Source organism: Siniperca chuatsi, linkage group LG23 (genome assembly GCF_020085105.1).
Source record: "Siniperca chuatsi isolate FFG_IHB_CAS linkage group LG23, ASM2008510v1, whole genome shotgun sequence".
NCBI lineage: Eukaryota > Metazoa > Chordata > Actinopteri > Centrarchiformes > Sinipercidae > Siniperca > Siniperca chuatsi.
The window spans coordinates 21,504,511-21,522,383 of record NC_058064.1 but is presented as its reverse complement, the minus strand read 5'-3'; the positions used below and the strand labels follow the sequence as shown (position 1 = coordinate 21,522,383).

The 17,873-nt window shown below is 40.9% G+C and overlaps 1 protein-coding gene across 4 annotated transcripts; it reads left to right on the top strand.

Moving 5' to 3' along the window:
- The first annotated feature begins 171 nt into the window (after window positions 1-171).
- Window positions 172-16,882, top strand: recql (RecQ helicase-like). 4 transcript variants are annotated; one of them, XM_044185959.1, is made up of 16 exons: window positions 172-953; window positions 1,398-1,451; window positions 2,957-3,187; window positions 3,263-3,442; window positions 3,617-3,723; window positions 4,830-5,028; window positions 5,164-5,330; window positions 5,609-5,690; window positions 5,854-6,002; window positions 6,508-6,625; window positions 6,727-6,865; window positions 7,352-7,443; window positions 7,541-7,757; window positions 9,874-10,003; window positions 13,050-13,174; window positions 15,690-15,773. In XM_044185959.1, the coding sequence occupies exons 2-15, from the start codon at window positions 1,433-1,435 to the stop codon at window positions 13,152-13,154; spliced, it is 1,935 nt and encodes a 644-aa protein (XP_044041894.1). In that variant the 5' UTR covers window positions 172-953; window positions 1,398-1,432; the 3' UTR covers window positions 13,155-13,174; window positions 15,690-15,773. The 4 variants fall into 4 exon arrangements, with proteins under 4 accessions (XP_044041894.1, XP_044041893.1, XP_044041891.1 ...); XM_044185958.1 differs by having other exon boundaries at window positions 173-953; window positions 13,050-13,187; XM_044185956.1 differs by lacking the exon at window positions 13,050-13,174 and having other exon boundaries at window positions 192-953; window positions 15,690-16,882.
- Window positions 16,883-17,873: the final 991 nt, after the last annotated feature.

Here is a 17,873-nt window from a genome sequence, read left to right as displayed (position 1 = left end):
GGACCTGAGACAACAGGATATTTTTACTGTAAGCCAGGCCTCCCAGGTTATGTATTAACCATATACTACATAAGCTTTATTTATATTGTATTATGTAATACATAAAACATGAGCCACGGTTGATAGAGTGTGTCAATCCATCAGCAGGAGGCGGAATTTGTAGGTAGCCTGGCAGGCTAAACCCAGGGCGGTGCTGCCGTCTAAACTCCTCTGCCCCGCGACCACAGACTGCATTAAACAGCTTGAGAAGAGCCAGACCCGCGCAGAACCGATCACCGGCGATCGCCGCACAACGCATTCCGGTTAGATTCGGTTAGATTCAGTCCGACTTGATCCCGACTTGCTCTGACGTCACGTACACGTGGGCAATGATAACCTCACGAGATCGAGGCTGCTGCAGTTTTTAGGGTCGTGTCTAGATGGTAAACTTGGATTTGCTCGACAAATTGCTTCAGGCAATAAAACTACTTGGGTAGGTTTAGGAATGCGCACAATAAAGAAACAACAACAGGGTTACCATCTAGACACGATCTGTTTTTAGAGCTAGGCGCTGCAGGTGCGACTGCAAGACCCCGGGCATGATGGGAAACGCCTGGCTATCGCCAGACCAAAGAGCTGATTGGCTCTTAGTTTTGATCACAAACAGCACGTGCGCGTTCAGCCCCGACAGAACGTAGCAAAGCGCTTATTTAAACGGAAGTGGTGGTGCTCTGAACACCCTGTTGTGTACGCAAGCGCACTGCAGGGTTTATATACCCGTCACTGGGACTGGGTAACACCTCTGACACACCCACCAAACGAGAGAAAACGTGCCTCAAAGCGTTGCACACCGGAAACCGGAGCAAAACGATGTAAACCTTTTTCAGATTGAACGCGCCCCTGTTGTCTGTCTACTATAGCAACCGTGAAGTGGATTCAGCAACAGGAAAGGGGCTGAAAGGAGTTGCTGAATGGTTCGTCATTTGTATTTAATGCTTTTTCAAAGTCCTGTCCCAGACATTTTATCTCATTTAGCCCAAAACAAGTTTTTCAAGTAGAGAAGCTTATCTAGTTAGCTAGAGAAGAGCGAGAGACCGTTTTAACATGATGCTTCAACGTCCTGGTGTGGTTAAAATATCCATTAACAAGCTAACAGCTAACGGCAACTTGCTGCTCCCTGTGTGATGAAGCAGGTGCAACGCTGTCGAGTCCAGCATTACTTTAAGATACTTTAATTGTGGCCAGCCGTGTGGCTTGATGTAAACGGAACAAAAACGTGGCTTTTAACGTTGCTTTGTAACCACAGTTAGCATTTTACAACCTGGGAACCAGCCAGTCTTTGTGAAATGGCAATTAAAGGCTAAAAGGCAACGGTACTTCAAAACTGCATCTGATGAACATGTTTTTCTGTCTTACAGAGAATCATATCAACATCTCTGACGGTCTGAGAAATATGGATGGTGGAACTAATGGTAGGTCTGTCCTTTCCACGCCAAGAAACAGTGAAGATATTTCGTCACTGAACTACTTTGCATACATTTTATTTGCATGAAAAATGAGCCAAAGCTGTGTGGAATTCCTGCAGTTGTTTTTGTATGCGAGGAGGTTGATTTGATGGGGACTGGTGACAGACAACACTCTGCCTCAGCTGTAAGGGGCACTGGGGAGGCACACAGGGAAGGAGTGAGACCAGCAGCTGTGGAGGTGCGATCCTCACAGGATTAGTACCTGTGCAGGTGTGAGACCTCTGTCAGGAGAACTCCGCTGAGAGAACCTGCTGCATATGTTACTCTATAAACATCTTGTCTATCCCTGTGTCCTAATTTTACACTTAAAGGCCCAGTGTGGAGGATTTAGTGGCATCTAGCGGTGAAATTGCAGTTTGTAACCATCTGAATACCGCTCGCCCCTTCCAAGCGTGAAGGAGAAACTACGGTGGCCGCGAAACTCGCGAAAAACGTGAAAGGCCCCATCTAGAGCCAGTGTTTAGTTTGTCCATTCTGGGCTACTGTAGAAACATGGCGGTGCAACATGGCGGCCTCCGTGGAAGGGGACCCGCTCCCTCTGTAGATAAAAACGGCTCATTCTGAGGTAATGAAAACACAACGATTCTTGTTTTCAGGTGATTCTACACTAATGAAAACATACTTATGAATATTATCACCATATTCTACAAATAGAACCCCCTAAATCTTACACACTGAACCTTTAATAAAAGGGCCAAGTATAGTTTGAAAAATGTCAATAGCAGTGCCAGTATGATACCTGAGTTTCAGTAACAATACCAAAACAATATTCTTTAAATAGCTATCAGTATGTTTTTCTACAAAACCCTTCTTTCATTTTACAAAACGTGCCAGACTTACCAAACAGTGTTTAATGTTGTCTAATGTTGGTCCGTCCACCGCTTTGGTCCAGACTGAGATATCTGAACATCCATAGAATGGATTGCCATGAAAATTTGTACATACATTCATGATCCCCAAATGATGAAACCTACTCACTTTGGTGACCCCCCTGATTTAAAATTAAATAAATAAATAAAATTTAACTGAAGTATCTTGACAACCGTTGGATGGATTGCTATGAAATGTGATGCAGATGCCCATGGTGACTTTGGTGATCCCCTGACCTTTGTCCTCAAACAGGAGTTTTGTATGCATGCTGTTGCCAGGTGACCTCAGGGTGTCTATTTCCAAGGACTGATCACTAAGGCTGGGCAATATCACCTGATTAATGAAACAGTGTCTTAACCTGTGCACAGGAGTCTCTGTCCTTACAGCGGAGGTCCTTATTCATTCTGATTTGTAATGAACAACACAGAAAATCATGGATATAACATATTCAGAAGTAAAATAGACCCTGTTTCACATTACTTGCAACTATCTTACCTTCATTCACATATCCATGTCAACATTCATATCCGCTTGGAATCGTTGTTGCTCACAGTATTCATGGTTGGTTTGTTCCTGTTCAGATGTGCAGGCAGAGCTGGACTCGGTGGAGGCAGAGCTGGAGTTGGTGGAGCTGCAGATCACAGAGCTCCTGCAGAAGCAGGCTGAGCTTACTACTCGTAAGAATGCACTGCTGCAGCAGCTGGAGGAAGCCTGTGATGCTGCACAGCCATCATCCTCTTCATCTTCCTCAAAGGCATCTGGAGCTGAACCAAAAATAAGCAAGCAGGAGATACGGCGCTATGATGGCACAGGTACTCTACACATATGGCTCTACAATTAGAGTCAGTAGGTACGTGTGTTGACCTGTGTTAATCTCTTGATGGTAGATTTCCCATGGTCCGAAGAAGTGGAGCAGCACCTGAAGGACTCGTTCCATCTCTCCACGTTCAGACCACTGCAGCTGAGGGCCATCAACCTGACCCTGTCAGGCAGAGATCTGTTCCTGGTGATGCCCACAGGAAGAGGAAAAAGCCTCTGCTACCAGCTGCCTGCAGTCTGTTCTAAGGGTACACTGAGACACACGTACATCCCTCACACTGCTTATGCTCACACACCACTTACAGTTTCTAAAATAATTCTATTTGTTCTGTGAGCGCATACACACTTATTGACTCAGCAGTACTACCGTAATCACATTTTGTGTGTGTGTGTGTGTGTGTGTGTATGTGTGTGTGTGTCAGGTTATACATTGGTAGTCACTCCCCTGGTGTCCCTGATGGAGGACCAGATCATGTACCTGAAGTCCATCGACGTGTCAGCAGTCATGCTGAATAGGTCCAGTAGCAAGGTAACGACTGGCCACAGAACATGCTAATGTAAATGTTGACATTGAAGACTGTGAATCAGTAGGGACGCTGTTTCTGGAAATATATTTTGTTGATTTTTTTGTTTTTAAATATATTTTTTCAAATCTGTACCAAAAAGTAAATTTCATTGTCCTCCATTGTATTGGGGTGGAGGCAGAGAAATATCTCAAACTTTGCTAAATGAAACCAAAACTATCTGGAAGTGAGTGAGAGAATGTTTGGGTGAATTGACCCTTTTAAGAATCCAACGTTCTTTCACCTGGACTGCAATTAGAATAGTTTGGGAAAGAAACCCATTGCATAACTGCAGCTTTTACTCTGTAGCAATATACGGTAAAACAAAGTACTTTCCCAGTTCACAGTGATTTATCATTTGCATTCTTCCATAGCAACTCCTTGCTTTCCAGGTGTATCTTTTATAACAACCTGTACAAAGTCTGTCCTAAGTGCTGATCTCGAGAAATCTTTCTAGCTGATGGATTTGTCATTTCAAACCTCAAAGTTATTTTAGGATGCTTTGCGATAAATTCCTCAGGTATCCTACTGTTTTTGGGCACCACTCTGGCATTTTGTTTTTCTCACGTCTGTGCTGATGTCAGGCTGTGGGTCGTGTCTCCAACTGCTGATTTTACTTTGCTTAGAAACACAGTGTGTGAAAGAAATGTACATATTTAGTATGAAGTGTGGGGTGAGTCTGAGCATGTATTGTAAGGCATTGCTGCATTTATATTACAGGCTATTGTGTGTGTTAGGTCTGTTCATCCTGCACACATGCATGTTCTGTGTCTTATTTACAGCAGGCTGTTGATCGAAATGTGTCAGAGAATCACTTGGTTTTCTCTTTTTGCTAGTATGGCCTAGTATCAACTGTAATGAAACGCCGGCACAAATTCAGGGAAACGGAACAGAGCTTTTGACCAAAAAGAGTCATTTGCATTTGTTTGTCAAAACGGGGTTAGAAAACAATTTTCTTACTATCTACGTATTTACATTTATACGGATGATAGTCATGTTTTGGTGTGAAAAGTCAGCTTTCATAGTGGGGGAAAAAATAAATGAAAACACAAAATGTATTAAAAATTTTAAGGAGCACGTCAAGACAGTTATGGCTGGAATGATGGATCCCAAGGCCCCTTTCAAGCTGGTGTACGTGACTCCGGAGAAGATCGCCAAGAGCAAGCTGCTCATGTCCCGTCTGGAGAAAGCCTACAAAGCAAACCTGCTGAGTCGTATAGCTGTGGACGAGGTGCACTGCTGCAGCCAGTGGGGACATGACTTCAGACCAGGTGAGGGGTCCCCTTCACTAGGAGTGTGCAAGTGTAGTTCTTCCAAGACAACCTCCCTTCAAATCAAACTCTAGGTTTATCTCTAAAGTTGAGAAAGATGTGTGTGTGTGTGTGTGTGTGTGTGTCCCTGTGCAGATTATAAACTGCTGGGCATCCTGAAGAGGCAGTTCCCTAAAGTCCCAGTGCTCGGGCTCACAGCCACGGCGACGAGCAGCGTCCTCAAGGACTGTGAGAAGATCCTGTGTGTGCCACAGCCAGTCACACTGACCGCATCCTTCAACCGAACCAACCTCTACTACGAGGTGGTAACCATGGCGACTTCTCTCTCTCAGCCACCTGCTTCATACACACACACACACACACACACACTTGCTCAAAATCCCAACATTACAAAACATGAAAGATCATACTGGTGTTTTTACATGTTTAGCCTGTTACATAAAAAAAATACTGTAATCTATAAGTACTACCTCTTTGGATACTACTTCACACCTGTCAAACCTCATGCATTTAACAACTCAGTCTCACACCTCGATAGAAAATGATTTACTGTGACACTAACAGTGTGCTTGTTTCTCAGGTCCGTAGTAAAGATTCAGACAATGATGCATCAATAAGTGACATCGCCTCTCTGATCAAGAACAGATACAAGGACCAGTCAGGTACTACAACAAACAAGACTGGCAAGACAAACAAAGCAAATATAATGCATCATATTAAGGCTAATGTGCTCAGATCCACAAAGTGATTGAATGGATTATTTGAACTGTGTATATTCACATACAGAGCAGTCATACTCCATATTTCCTGATGTGTGTGCCACAGGGATCGTGTACGTGTTCTCTCAGAAGGATGCAGAGTCGGTATCGTCTGAACTTCAGAAGAGAGACATCCTGGCCTATCCCTACCACGCTAACATGGACCCTGACGATAAGTCCCGCGTTCACCGCAAATGGACCGCCAACAAAATCCAGGTGTTTGGCTTGTTCTTTGGTTTATGGTGACTGGGACGATCACAATAACGGAAGATAATGTCTTCATCCTCTGATCCCAGTGAGTGGTTCAGCAACCTTAGCACAAGTGTAGGAATCACTATGCAGTCAAAACGCAGTAACTTCATGTTTGGTCACAATTTATAATGACCATTTGATTTACCATATAAAAATCATAACACCGTAGAAATAGGGCTGCAACTTAGTGAAAATAGGGAAAAAAACAAGTTCTGTTTTGTCTGACCAGCAGTCCAAAACCCAAAGAGATTCAGTTTACAATGACGAAAAACTGAGAAAAGCAGCAAATCCTCACGTTGGAGAAGCTGGAACCAGCAACATCTTTGCATTTATGCTTTATTAAATGAAAGAACTGATTAATTGGATAATTGCTTCAGTGTAAAACAACTTTTTAAAAAAATGTAAAAAAAAAATACACACCTACTCATTTTTGAACATGTGACATTATGTAATTGTGTCGTCCTCCCAGGTGGTGGTGGCCACAGTGGCGTTTGGCATGGGCATCGACAAGCCTGATGTCAGGTTTGTCATCCACCACACCATCAGCAAGTCCATCGAGAACTACTACCAAGAGAGTGGACGCGCAGGTAGACAGTGTTTCACTTCTGTCAGGACAGAATACTAGTTTATACTGCTAGTATTTTTGCAAATACACCTCATTAAATTCCCTCTGTCTGTGTGTCTCCAGGTAGAGACGACCATCCGGCAGACTGCATCGTCTACTTTGGCTTCTCTGATATCTTCAGGATCAGCACCATGGTGGTGATGGAGAACGTTGGTCAGCAGAAGCTGCTGCAGATGGTCGACTACTGCCAGAATGTTGACAGGTAGAGCGTGTGCACACACACACACACACACACACACACACACACATTCTCAGTTCTTCACAGTGTGGTAATGGATTACACACCATGACTTGAATGTCTATTGAGTTTCAAGTTCTTTATTGTCATATGCACAACAATTAACAGTGAGGCAGTCGTTGGCAATGACATTCCAACAATGCTCATTCAAATATGTATAAAAACAAAAACAAGCAAGTAAAGATGAGAATCTAAGACATAAAGATATAAAATAGTGCAGAAGTTATATTTTATTTTACGTTATTTCATTCCTATATTTAATATGTGGTAGACAGGCGTACAGTAATTGCAAAATGAATGAACTGTAATGTAAACAGGTTTTGCAGGTAATGCACAGAAATATATACTGTGACGGTTAAACAGCTTGTAAATAAGTTGTGTGTATATATGTATTTAAGTGACATCCATGTATCAGTGCGTGACATTGAGTGTCCTGTTCGCTGTGTGAAGGTGTCGGCGCTCTCTCATGGCTGTTCATTTTGATGAGGTGTGGGACGATGAAGGATGCGACCAGATGTGTGATACTTGCCGCCACGCAAACGGTATGTATGTGATGTGTCTGAATAACATTCATGGTTGCATGTGTCAGCCATCTTCTCTAAATCTGAGTTAGTGATCATCTGACCGCTACCCCTCCAGACTACACCACCATGGACATTACCCAGCATGCCAGGCAGGTGGTGCAGATTGTGGAGCTAGCAGCGTCCATGGATGAGAAGCTGACTCCTCTGAAGCTGGTGGAGGCGTGGATGGGGAAAGGCCCAGCCAAGCGCAGGAAGATGATCCAGACCACCACACTGTCTCGGCTGCAGGCTGAAGCTGTGATTGTGCGGCTGCTGCTACAGAGATACCTGAGGTGACGCATCATGTATTTGTATTCATTTTGTTAGGATTTTTACGTTATTGATTGTTTAAAATTTCTGTTTAACTTTAGTAGTGGGATAACATACTTTGGCTACCAATGGCAGTGTGGCTTGCATGCTACAAAGTAGATTGATTAATCCTTTTTATATGTAAAAAGCGATTTGAGGGCAATTTTCATAACAAGCTGTAGGAGGTGGAAGGTTTAGTCTGCCACTGATTTTGCCATTTACTCAGCTGTAGTTAGTTAATGTAGTTATTTAACCTTAACAAAAAAGAAACTCTCGTGCTTTTGTCTGGTTAATATGCTCTCTGCAAGCCGGAGTCTATACTATTTACGCTTGGCCAAAGGTCATTTTGTCTAAGGAAAAACAAAACTCTACTTCCGCACTGTGTGACTTTGAAAATAAAACACTGGGCTATGTCCTTGCGCTGTTCAAAAACACTAACAGAGTGGTCGGTCTTGCTCTAGATAAATGATATAGAAATGATTTCAGACAGGTAGCTCAGTAGTTGTCGAGTTTAAATGACAGACAGCTTGCAGGCAGAGTTGTCAGAATCTCCCAGTTAAAAAAACGTATCATCATTTTAACCTTTGCACCTTTTTAAAAGTCCTGGAGATCCAGGTTCAGAGCTGTTGTGGCCGTCTGTGACGCGAACATTAGCCTAAGCCGGTACAGTGCAGAGATGTCAACTGCATCATGTCAACTGACTGTCATCAGTCAGATATTAAATATTGTCAGATGTTTAGTTTTATTTGGTCATAAAACAATATACAATATGCACATAACACACTTGTCCAAAATCAGCAGTTTGTCATTATTACTATAACTGGCCAACTATGCAGCTGTTATGTAAGGGATAGTACATAACAGGACAATACATAAGTTTTACATTCCATGATTGTAATGGATGATGTGAGGGCTGCTGTGGTGTCCACTTACTAAGTGCCATATGTAAAATCTAATTCATCAATCAAAGCATTAGTTCATATACATTTACATATCATAAAATAGCGTTCCTCAGCCTGGGCATTCCTGCCGTTTGCATTGCTAGGAAACATCTAGCTAAACAGTGAGAGGGTAACAATGCTGCTAGGAGCTTTAAAGTCTTGAGATGTTTTGAAGCTGTGAGAAAGAGACATTAGTTGATTGCTCTCACTCTAAAGAATGGAGAGTAGAGCTGCAAATAAACATGTACCTTTTTATAGCTGTCCGGTTATACTGTCCAGTTACCAAAAGTTAATTCACAACTGCCAACCAATCAGAATTGAGAATTTTCAGTGGCCATGGTATATCATTAAAATGCTACTTTTGAATTTCATGACTATATTTCAATACTATTCAGTAAAGTCAGGTATACCAGAAATGTAATATCTTAATTAATGGGAGCTAAATTGGTCAGTTTTGTATAGAAGTCTAGCCAAGTTGACTTCAACAACAAGCAACTGCATTATTGCTATTTATTTATTTCTGTATCTGTTTCTATTGATGTACAAACAAGAAAAATGTGTGATCATTCCTGGTACAAGCATATCTCGTTTAAAATTATACAAACCACATATATGGGAACAGAGTTTACTTTATTGCATATAATCACAATTTAAATAGCAGTATTGGTCCGAATTGCAAACAGATGTTTTAAACACAACCATATTTAGGCCAAAAAAGGTTGACTTTTAGAGAGTGATAACTAAAGGGAAAAGTCAGACACATTTGTACTTTTTAGCTCCTTTGTGTTATCTTGTAAGGTAACCTTACTTTGTTCTTACTGTGACAGTCGGGCTTTGTAGACTTTAAAGCACATGGAGGCTGGTGGTTTGGGGTTAGCTTGCCAACAGAGCATTCCTCTGGACAGTTTGTGTAACAAATTATGGAAGACTCCATTCAGGACCATTGTCATTTATACAGGACTTGCCTGTGCCCTACCTGCAAAGACTTTGCCAATACAGATACATCTGTTAATATTGGACAGTAATTATTGGTTAACTGGTAATTGGGCTACTCTTGGTAGATATATTGTATGTAAAGACAATAATATGATGTTGCTAAGAAGACATTTTCAGCCACTCCTGCCTGTCTGCTCTTTTGGCTTCTGTCCGTTGACATCAGAGAGGATTTCAGCTTCACTCCGTACACCACCTACTTCTACATGAAGCTAGGCAGCAAAGCTCCTCTGCTGAAGAACCAGACTCACACACTCAGCATGAAGATGAGGACAACAGGGACTGGATCTGCTGTGGTGAGTAAATGGTGCCCACAGTAATATATCACAAAACAGTCAAACAGATGTTCCACTGTGTCTAGTATATTGTGTCATACGCTGTAATTACGGAGGTGTGACGAAAAAGTGAGCATAAGCCTGTTCAAATGGTGTTATTCACAGTATCTGCTCAGAAGTTTAGAAAATCAGTTGAATTTTCTGAGTGTAGGGTTGTGGTCTGATCGTAGAAAAGGTTTCAGTCGTAGTCATCTGGACACTGTTTTCAGAATCAAGACGTTTCGGCTCCCATCCGGAAGTCATTCTCAATTGTGAAAAAATTGGACGGGAACTGGAAATTTAAGCTACTCTGTGTTACATAAGCCCCGCCCTCAGGAAGGAATCTGCCCGAGTATCTGTTAATAGCTAGTTTCACCTGAAACTGACCTAATAGTTTCAAGATGGCCCAGTAATCAGTAATCAGGCCTATTGTTTTCTGGCTAAATTTATTTAAATTTGAGTCTAAGTGTTTTTTTGACAAATTGTGGTGTTAAACTCGTGTTTGATGTTATATGATTATAATTATGGTTATTAATGTCTGTTGAAAATGTATCTGAAAATTAAACAAATAAAATCTCAAATCTGTAAATACACTGCAGACACACAGTAGCTGAGAAAGAGGGGGTCATATTATACAGAGAAATATGAGCTTTTCCTGGGCGAATAAATGTTAAAAAGGGAAGCTAAAGGGCAACGAGAATGCGGAGCTTTCAAGTTTCATCAGGAGTCACAACACCATCAAGCACATCATGTTTCATTAGGAAGGTAGTTTAAAAACACAAAGGGCAACCATTTACTGAGTACAATTAGCTGATAATTAGCCTGATCAGCTGCCGTCAGTAATCAATACAAACACATTATTAGACTGTAAACCATTAATCAAACCGATAACTAACCGCAGTCAACGTCAGACAACCTACAGTCATACTTTAGCAGTTGCCTAGGGTTTCTGTAGTGGTGACAAAACGTTAAAGAATATAGGCTACATACATTATTAGCAGTTTGAGTTAACCGGAAGCTCCCTGCACACTCCGGGGAACATATTACACCAAACTCCCTTTTAAGAAGTATCATATATTAACAATTCCTTATGCGTCCTCAAAAACACACAACTCTAGAAACACAAGATAAAAGGTGTCGTTATTATGAGGCACATAAATGTGAAGTTTGATTTGTGACTTCCAAAGTTGGCTCTAACAGAATCATCACTGTTGCACAGCTGCATCAGTTTCTGAGGGGGCATCATGTGTTCTCCTATGCAACCCGCACAAAGTCAGTCAATTATTAGTTTTTGTCAAAAGGATCTTTTAATAACCGTAATGTCATCAAGTGTCCCCAAAACATCTCTCCTCTCACAGATCAGCTGTCTGAGCACAATATACTGTAAAAACAGTTTTTCTGTGACAAGCAAATAATGGGCAAAGATATTGTGACTGCAGTAAATGTCGAGCTCCTCTCTTTAGTGCTCCACTAAACAATTGTTTCTGTATCTCTGTGTTTGTGTATTGATGTGATTTTTCTTCCTCTCTGTTCTCTTTGTGAAGTCTCTAACCAGTTTCCTATTCCTCCAATGTGTGACTGCTGTGTCTTTCCTCCATGTGGTTTTAAAATGTTCTCACCCCTTTTCTTGTTTCTAAAAATCCACAGAGGTAAGTCATAACATAATTAATGCTAAACGTTGTTGTGACCTTTACACTGTACACTGATCATTCAGTATATTTTGTCAGTTTGTCCACATAGTGATTACAGGATTTTTGTTTTTGTTTTCAAGATTTGACAGTCTCTAAAAGAAAAATAACCCTTGCGCCACTACCACACAGCTACTGATAATGATCATTAGTACCCTAACATAATTAATCATAGATTGAATAGTTATTTTTGATGTAGACTCCACTGCTGCTCTACACATAAGAAAATGCCTATTTTTGTTTTTCTGTTTTGTCGCTTGCCACTGTGATTGGCCCATCTGTTTAAAAGCCAGAGAGCCATTACTGGCGGAGAGTGCTGAGCGTTTATAAAGAAAAATAGCAGGAACCTGTTCTTATCTAGTTATATCATGATATACAAACAGTGATGTTTAAACTGCTATGGAAATTATGTCAGTTAAATAATTTGACAGAAATGAATGATTTAAAGGGATCAATTTTTGACACCGACGTTACATTTTTACGAACATCTTTAAAAGTGTGAAAGTTCACTCTTGACCTTGTGACTAAAACACTCTTGACTCAAAGTCCACTTAGTTTCTTTTTCTATTTCCGGACTGCTCCTCCTGGTCTTCATCAGCAAATTGAAGTTGGCACTGTTGTAATAGATTTAGCATGTGTGTCATCATGTGATCAAAATATGGAATGGTGATGTCACTTTGACATGGAAAAAGCTAGCCTTGAGTTAAAATGATTTTCTTTAAGTAGATATGTTCTAAGTTATTTATTAAAGTTAAAATACCAAACATGAGCTGGTTCCAGAAAGTCAAACAGGATGATTTGCTGTTTTGCTCTATTTTTATATTCTTGTAAATGGAATCATTTGGGGTATTTAGGTTGTTCAGGCCAGTTAAGCACTCGTGATAACCATTTTTTACTTTTTATAGAATGAATAATCATTCAATTTGCTGAAATGAACCTGATAGATGAATTCAACAATAATGCAAATAGTTGTTAGTTTCGGCCCTAGCCCTGCATTCACTGCATTGAATACTGGCTAGTAGTGCAGAGATCCTCAGGAAGGTGAATGGAGTCTTTTTTTTTTTTTTTTTTTCCAAGTGGAAAACTCATCAGCTCAGATCCTAAAACTGTTGCATGTAGATCTGGAACGACTGAGCAAGGAACCTGAAAGATGATGTGATCTGAGTACAGTGAGGCCTCTGGGATCCACAGCCTCGGCCATTGTGATGATGAATGCAGGATTCTGTTTATGTCCATGTCTAGACTTGAGTGTCTCATGTCCTCCCCTCTAGTGTTCCCTCGTCCACTCCATGTAGGTCTCTGAACCCTCTCAGGTAAAGACTGTTGTTAATGACCTGCAGGTAAAAGCTGTGAGTGGCCAGGGCAAAACCAAAGGGGGGAAGAGATCAGTTCAAAGTGGTGGAGACGCGCCTGTGTCCAAGAAAGTCAAGACAGACCTCCCCTAACTACCCACCCTGTCCAGAAGGCAAGCTGACAAAGTACAGTCCATCATTCTTCATTCTGTTTACATGGCACTGTCCAGACTTTTACTTCATGCTTCACATTTGGATCAGAGTGCTGGAGGATTAATAAATGCTGAGAATCTGTTTTTATTTAATTTCAAATGCTTTTATAAGTTGTAAAATAGCATGAAATCATCTAATCGTTCCTTACCAGCAGTCTTGGCCGATAAAAAGACATTATTGGCACCACAGCCTCTCACTGCTGTTTTGTATGGGTTAATTGGGTGAAATCTTCCTGGTGACACTGATTGCAAGAAAATATAAGATCAGCTAATCTGCTTCTTATTCATTCAATCTGCTAATGGATGCAGGGTGGTGTACACTAACTAGCTAGCTTGCTGCTGCTATAATTATTGCTGTGGTATTTTTTTAAGATGCACAACGTTATGAAATGTGCTGCTGTATGTGGCCGCTTCAAATTGAACTCTGATACGTTGTGTCGCTCTGTGGACATCGGAAACTGATAGATCCAGAAATCTTCTTCTTCAAAAGCCTGGTTTTGTTTTGAATTTTCCATTAGCTCACAGCATGCTAGTCACCAATAGTCAACACACCAGTAGTGCTGCCTGATTTTAAAATAGATTAACAATCTTATGATTACAAATGTTCATTTCACATCAGAACTGTATATACATAGCTAAACTCTAAATGTGATTCAGGAGCATAGCTTTTCTTATCTAGCCTTCAGAGTCTTCTGTGAAGATGTATAAACTAAGCCTGTCACTTTTTCAAAAAATCAACTTACAGCAAAGAAGTAACACATACTTTGTTCGAATTAATGTGAACGCAACCTAAGTGGTCTAATCCTAAACTATATTGTAGAATTCGTGGGGTCTCTGTTGCCTCACTTCAGTGACAGTTTAATGGCGCGGCAATTTACAAAGTCAGCCTTAACTTTTTCCACAAATATTTCTTGTATTTAAAATGCTTCCACTCATTACTTCTCACATCTTTTCAGCATGGCTTGCCAATTTCCTTTTTTGTGTTCGCATTAGTGAAGAAAACAATAGCCGAACAGGTCATGCAGTGGGTCAGACGGACAGTGCATTTTAGGATCATTAGGATCAATACAAATCAAGGTATATTTAATTTCTTTCGACATGTGAACAGCAGTTCGAATTTCGAATACGCAGTGACAGCCTTAATATGAACCACTGACAAAAAAAGGCTAAATACAAAAAAAGTTCTAAGACTTTAGAACTAGCACGCAATTTGTTCTGATTAATTGGACCGAAAATCATGTAGCCTAATCCTGAACTACACTGTAGAATTGATGCTGTTCAGTTCCTTTGCTGCTTCAGTGAGAGACAGGCTAACAGCTGACTCCGTTTTGTTGTCGTGGTAACGTTACTGCAGGCAGTTGCTTTTTAAAAAGGCAGCAAACAGCCTTGCCTTTATCCACAATTTTTCCAGATAGTCATTATCATCTGTTCAGCATGGCTCATTAGTTTCCTCAATTGTGCGTTAACAAAGAGAACAGCAGCCTCGTTCACTGATAGGAACAGGTCATGCATGAGATCATAGTGGCAGTGCAGGTGTGAATGCCCCACACTAGAAGGCAGGGTTCGAAATTAACTTTTTTCCTCAGTGTCCCGCAACTGTCCCGAATTCTACTTTCAACAGCCATTGTCCCATATTTATTTTTTTTTTTTCAATTCAAAGGGGCCTTAGCATGGGAACAGACATTGACATTACCAAAGCAGTGTGTGTGTGTGTGTGTATAGACCAATTTATTTTCAATTGTTTAATTTTTGTTAAAAAATCACCAAAAAGTAGTATAAGTATAATATGGGATTTTAAACCTGGCTCTCCCGCTTAATTTACTCCAGTGAGCTTTATTTCCACAGCTCCTCTACTCTTTTTAATAAGAGGGATTTTTAATTGGATGTTGAGGTCATGTGCTCCCAAACCACCATATTGTTTATCTTTATACATTAAAAATCTTTTTGTGGCTTCACAGGGCTCAACACTAACTTTTAAAAGTGGCATCAGCTTTTGGTTGCCGAAACTGAGGATATGGTTGCCATTTTTAGTCACCTTATATTTTGAGTAATTAAGATACTTTGCTGCCATTTTGGGGCATAAATGATTCCATCTGACTCTGACAATACTGACAGTTGTAAAATTTTAGTTTCGCCCACGACTTCTACTCATGATCGCTGGTGCCACTGGTTATACTAGAGCATGCTGCCACTAACTGACTAACATTTCATCATACTGCTAACATGGTCCATTTATTCTCACTGACTACAAAGAGAAGTAGGCTAAACTGTACATTATGGATTCCTTTTGCCCATCTGTTATTGTACGTATCTTAGCTGCATATTACTCTTAAGGACAATAAGTAATGAATATTATGGTGACCCATTGAACTTTCCTGTTTCTCTTTATATGCACATCCTCTGGGTTACACCAGGATGATGTTTAATGCGTGACTTTTCTACTGTTGTTCTCTCACACTAGTTTTCATGGTTACAGGACACATCAGCTGTTAAAGCCAATGAGGGGAAGATTGAGATGACCTTTGACCCCATTGTCATTGACGACAGCTGTGCCCCACAACCCAAACAGAAACTATTTAAAGAACAGAGGAACATGTCAAGGAAACAGGAGCTGAAGCCAGTCAGCCAGACAGACAAACGGACAGAGAGAACACAAAAACAGCTGACAGACAGACATGGAGAGGAAGAGGAGGATAACAGGAGATCCATCAAGCATCAGCATGTAATTGAGGTTGATGTTGAAATTAACATTATAGATGACAGCGATGGTCAGAAAACATCGTCACATCCAGTCAAACCTTGTTCCAAACGCAAATCCATCACCCCGCAGAGAGTGAGGAGGAAACCCCATGCTAACGCGGCAGCAGCGGATGTTCCCTCTCCGTCCCCAGGTGGTGACACCAACACTGTGCCCAGCTCGCCTTCCCAGGCCTCCATCATCTCTGAGACTGCAGCCGAGGAGCTCTGTGACCTGAGGAACTACTACAGCAAACAGCTGAAGAGAATAAACTACATTTCCCATGAATACCTGGGGCAGCCTGCAGATCCAGGAGTGCTGGCATGTATCAGGGAGCCTCTGAGGAGCCTCCGTCTGCCCCGCAGTGTCTCCATTGGCCTGACGGCCCGCAGCCTGTGGACACGAGTCAGCGGCAGGAGGAAGCTGGTTCACCGGTGACATCACAGTTTGAAGTTCATTCGGCTGTAGCTAGATTCATGTTCATAGGTGTATTATCAAAAAATGTTCACAGCTACTGTTATACTACAATCACAAATGTTTTATCTGCTGTCACAGATAAAGAAGCCACTGTGTAGCATTTAAAAATGTCAGACTTTGGAGCCAGCTGGTGGTAGATTCGAAAAAGAGACTGCAGTAGACCAAAGTGTGTGCTGCCAACCCCCATCACCCCACAGATCTGACCTGGGAACACTGAGATGAATGGACTGAAAGCAACACATAACATGATTGTTTTATTTTTCTACAAACAAAAACATATGCAATTTTGAGAATCATTTGTAAGATGCTGTGATCAAAAATCTAAAAAAAAATGTATACATAGTGGCTTTGAATGCCCTTCATAGGCTGATAGACATTTTCCATGTTTCATACCTCACCTGCTCTGTTGCCAATTGATTGTCTTCATGAATATAATATCAAGTTTTGGACCTTGACTTTAAGTTGTGCGTCTCTTTTCTATCATTTTTGTTATAGGAAAATCTACTGTCTAATTAACTGAATGCCAAAAAGGGGAAGGATTTATTATTGAGAAGCTAGTAAATATGAAGTCTGAAACTGAAGTTAAATAGCATGTTCTGCCATCGCACACAGATCTGTTAATGACATCCTGCTCTGTCCTTTGAGGAAAATCAGAACCCAAAAAGAAGAAAGCAGTAACGGCATCATTGGCTGACAGTGACACTGACTTAACAGTCAGACAGCAGCCTGAAGCTGCCTGTATGCTTCATCAGAACTGCTTGTGGGACGGACGATTAGCTAATTATGTTTAAGCATAACCCTGAGACACAAATATCCTCAGACTAAACAAATATGGATATGTGTTGTGTTGCTTCTTGTCATGTTGAACAAGCTACTAACCAAGCATCCAGCAGGGGGAAAGTGCACTGCTCACATTTCAGGCGAGTTAGCTAGCATCAGTCAGTTGAGATGCTGAAGAGTGTGTTCCTTATTCTGCAGTATGACTGCTAACAAAACACTGTCAATCCTTGGCTTGTAAGCTACTTCGAAGTTTGTTTCCAAGTTTGTGACCCTGCTGGCACTTCTAATAATCATATCTTTTTTCTTCCTTTTTAATTATAAACAAATGTTTAAAAATCACTTTGACATGATTTCTGACTACAAAAAGGGATAACTAATTGTGATTTGAGTTGCACATGAAGTAAAAATGTAGTAAGAATGTATGTTAGTTTCATCATGCCGTTCTTGAACTTTTTCATGTGAACTACTGTATCTGCTGAACAATCAGATCTCAATTTGGAAAACTCATACCACGTTCTGTGACATTTTTGTTTTTATATTTCATTTGTAACAGCAGTGTGAGCTTCAGATGTCTCTTAAACTAAAGGAAATGTGACCTGTAGTCTAAATATAACTGCACAAAGGTTCTAAACAATTTTGTGGTTGGAATGTTCACATTTGCTGTAT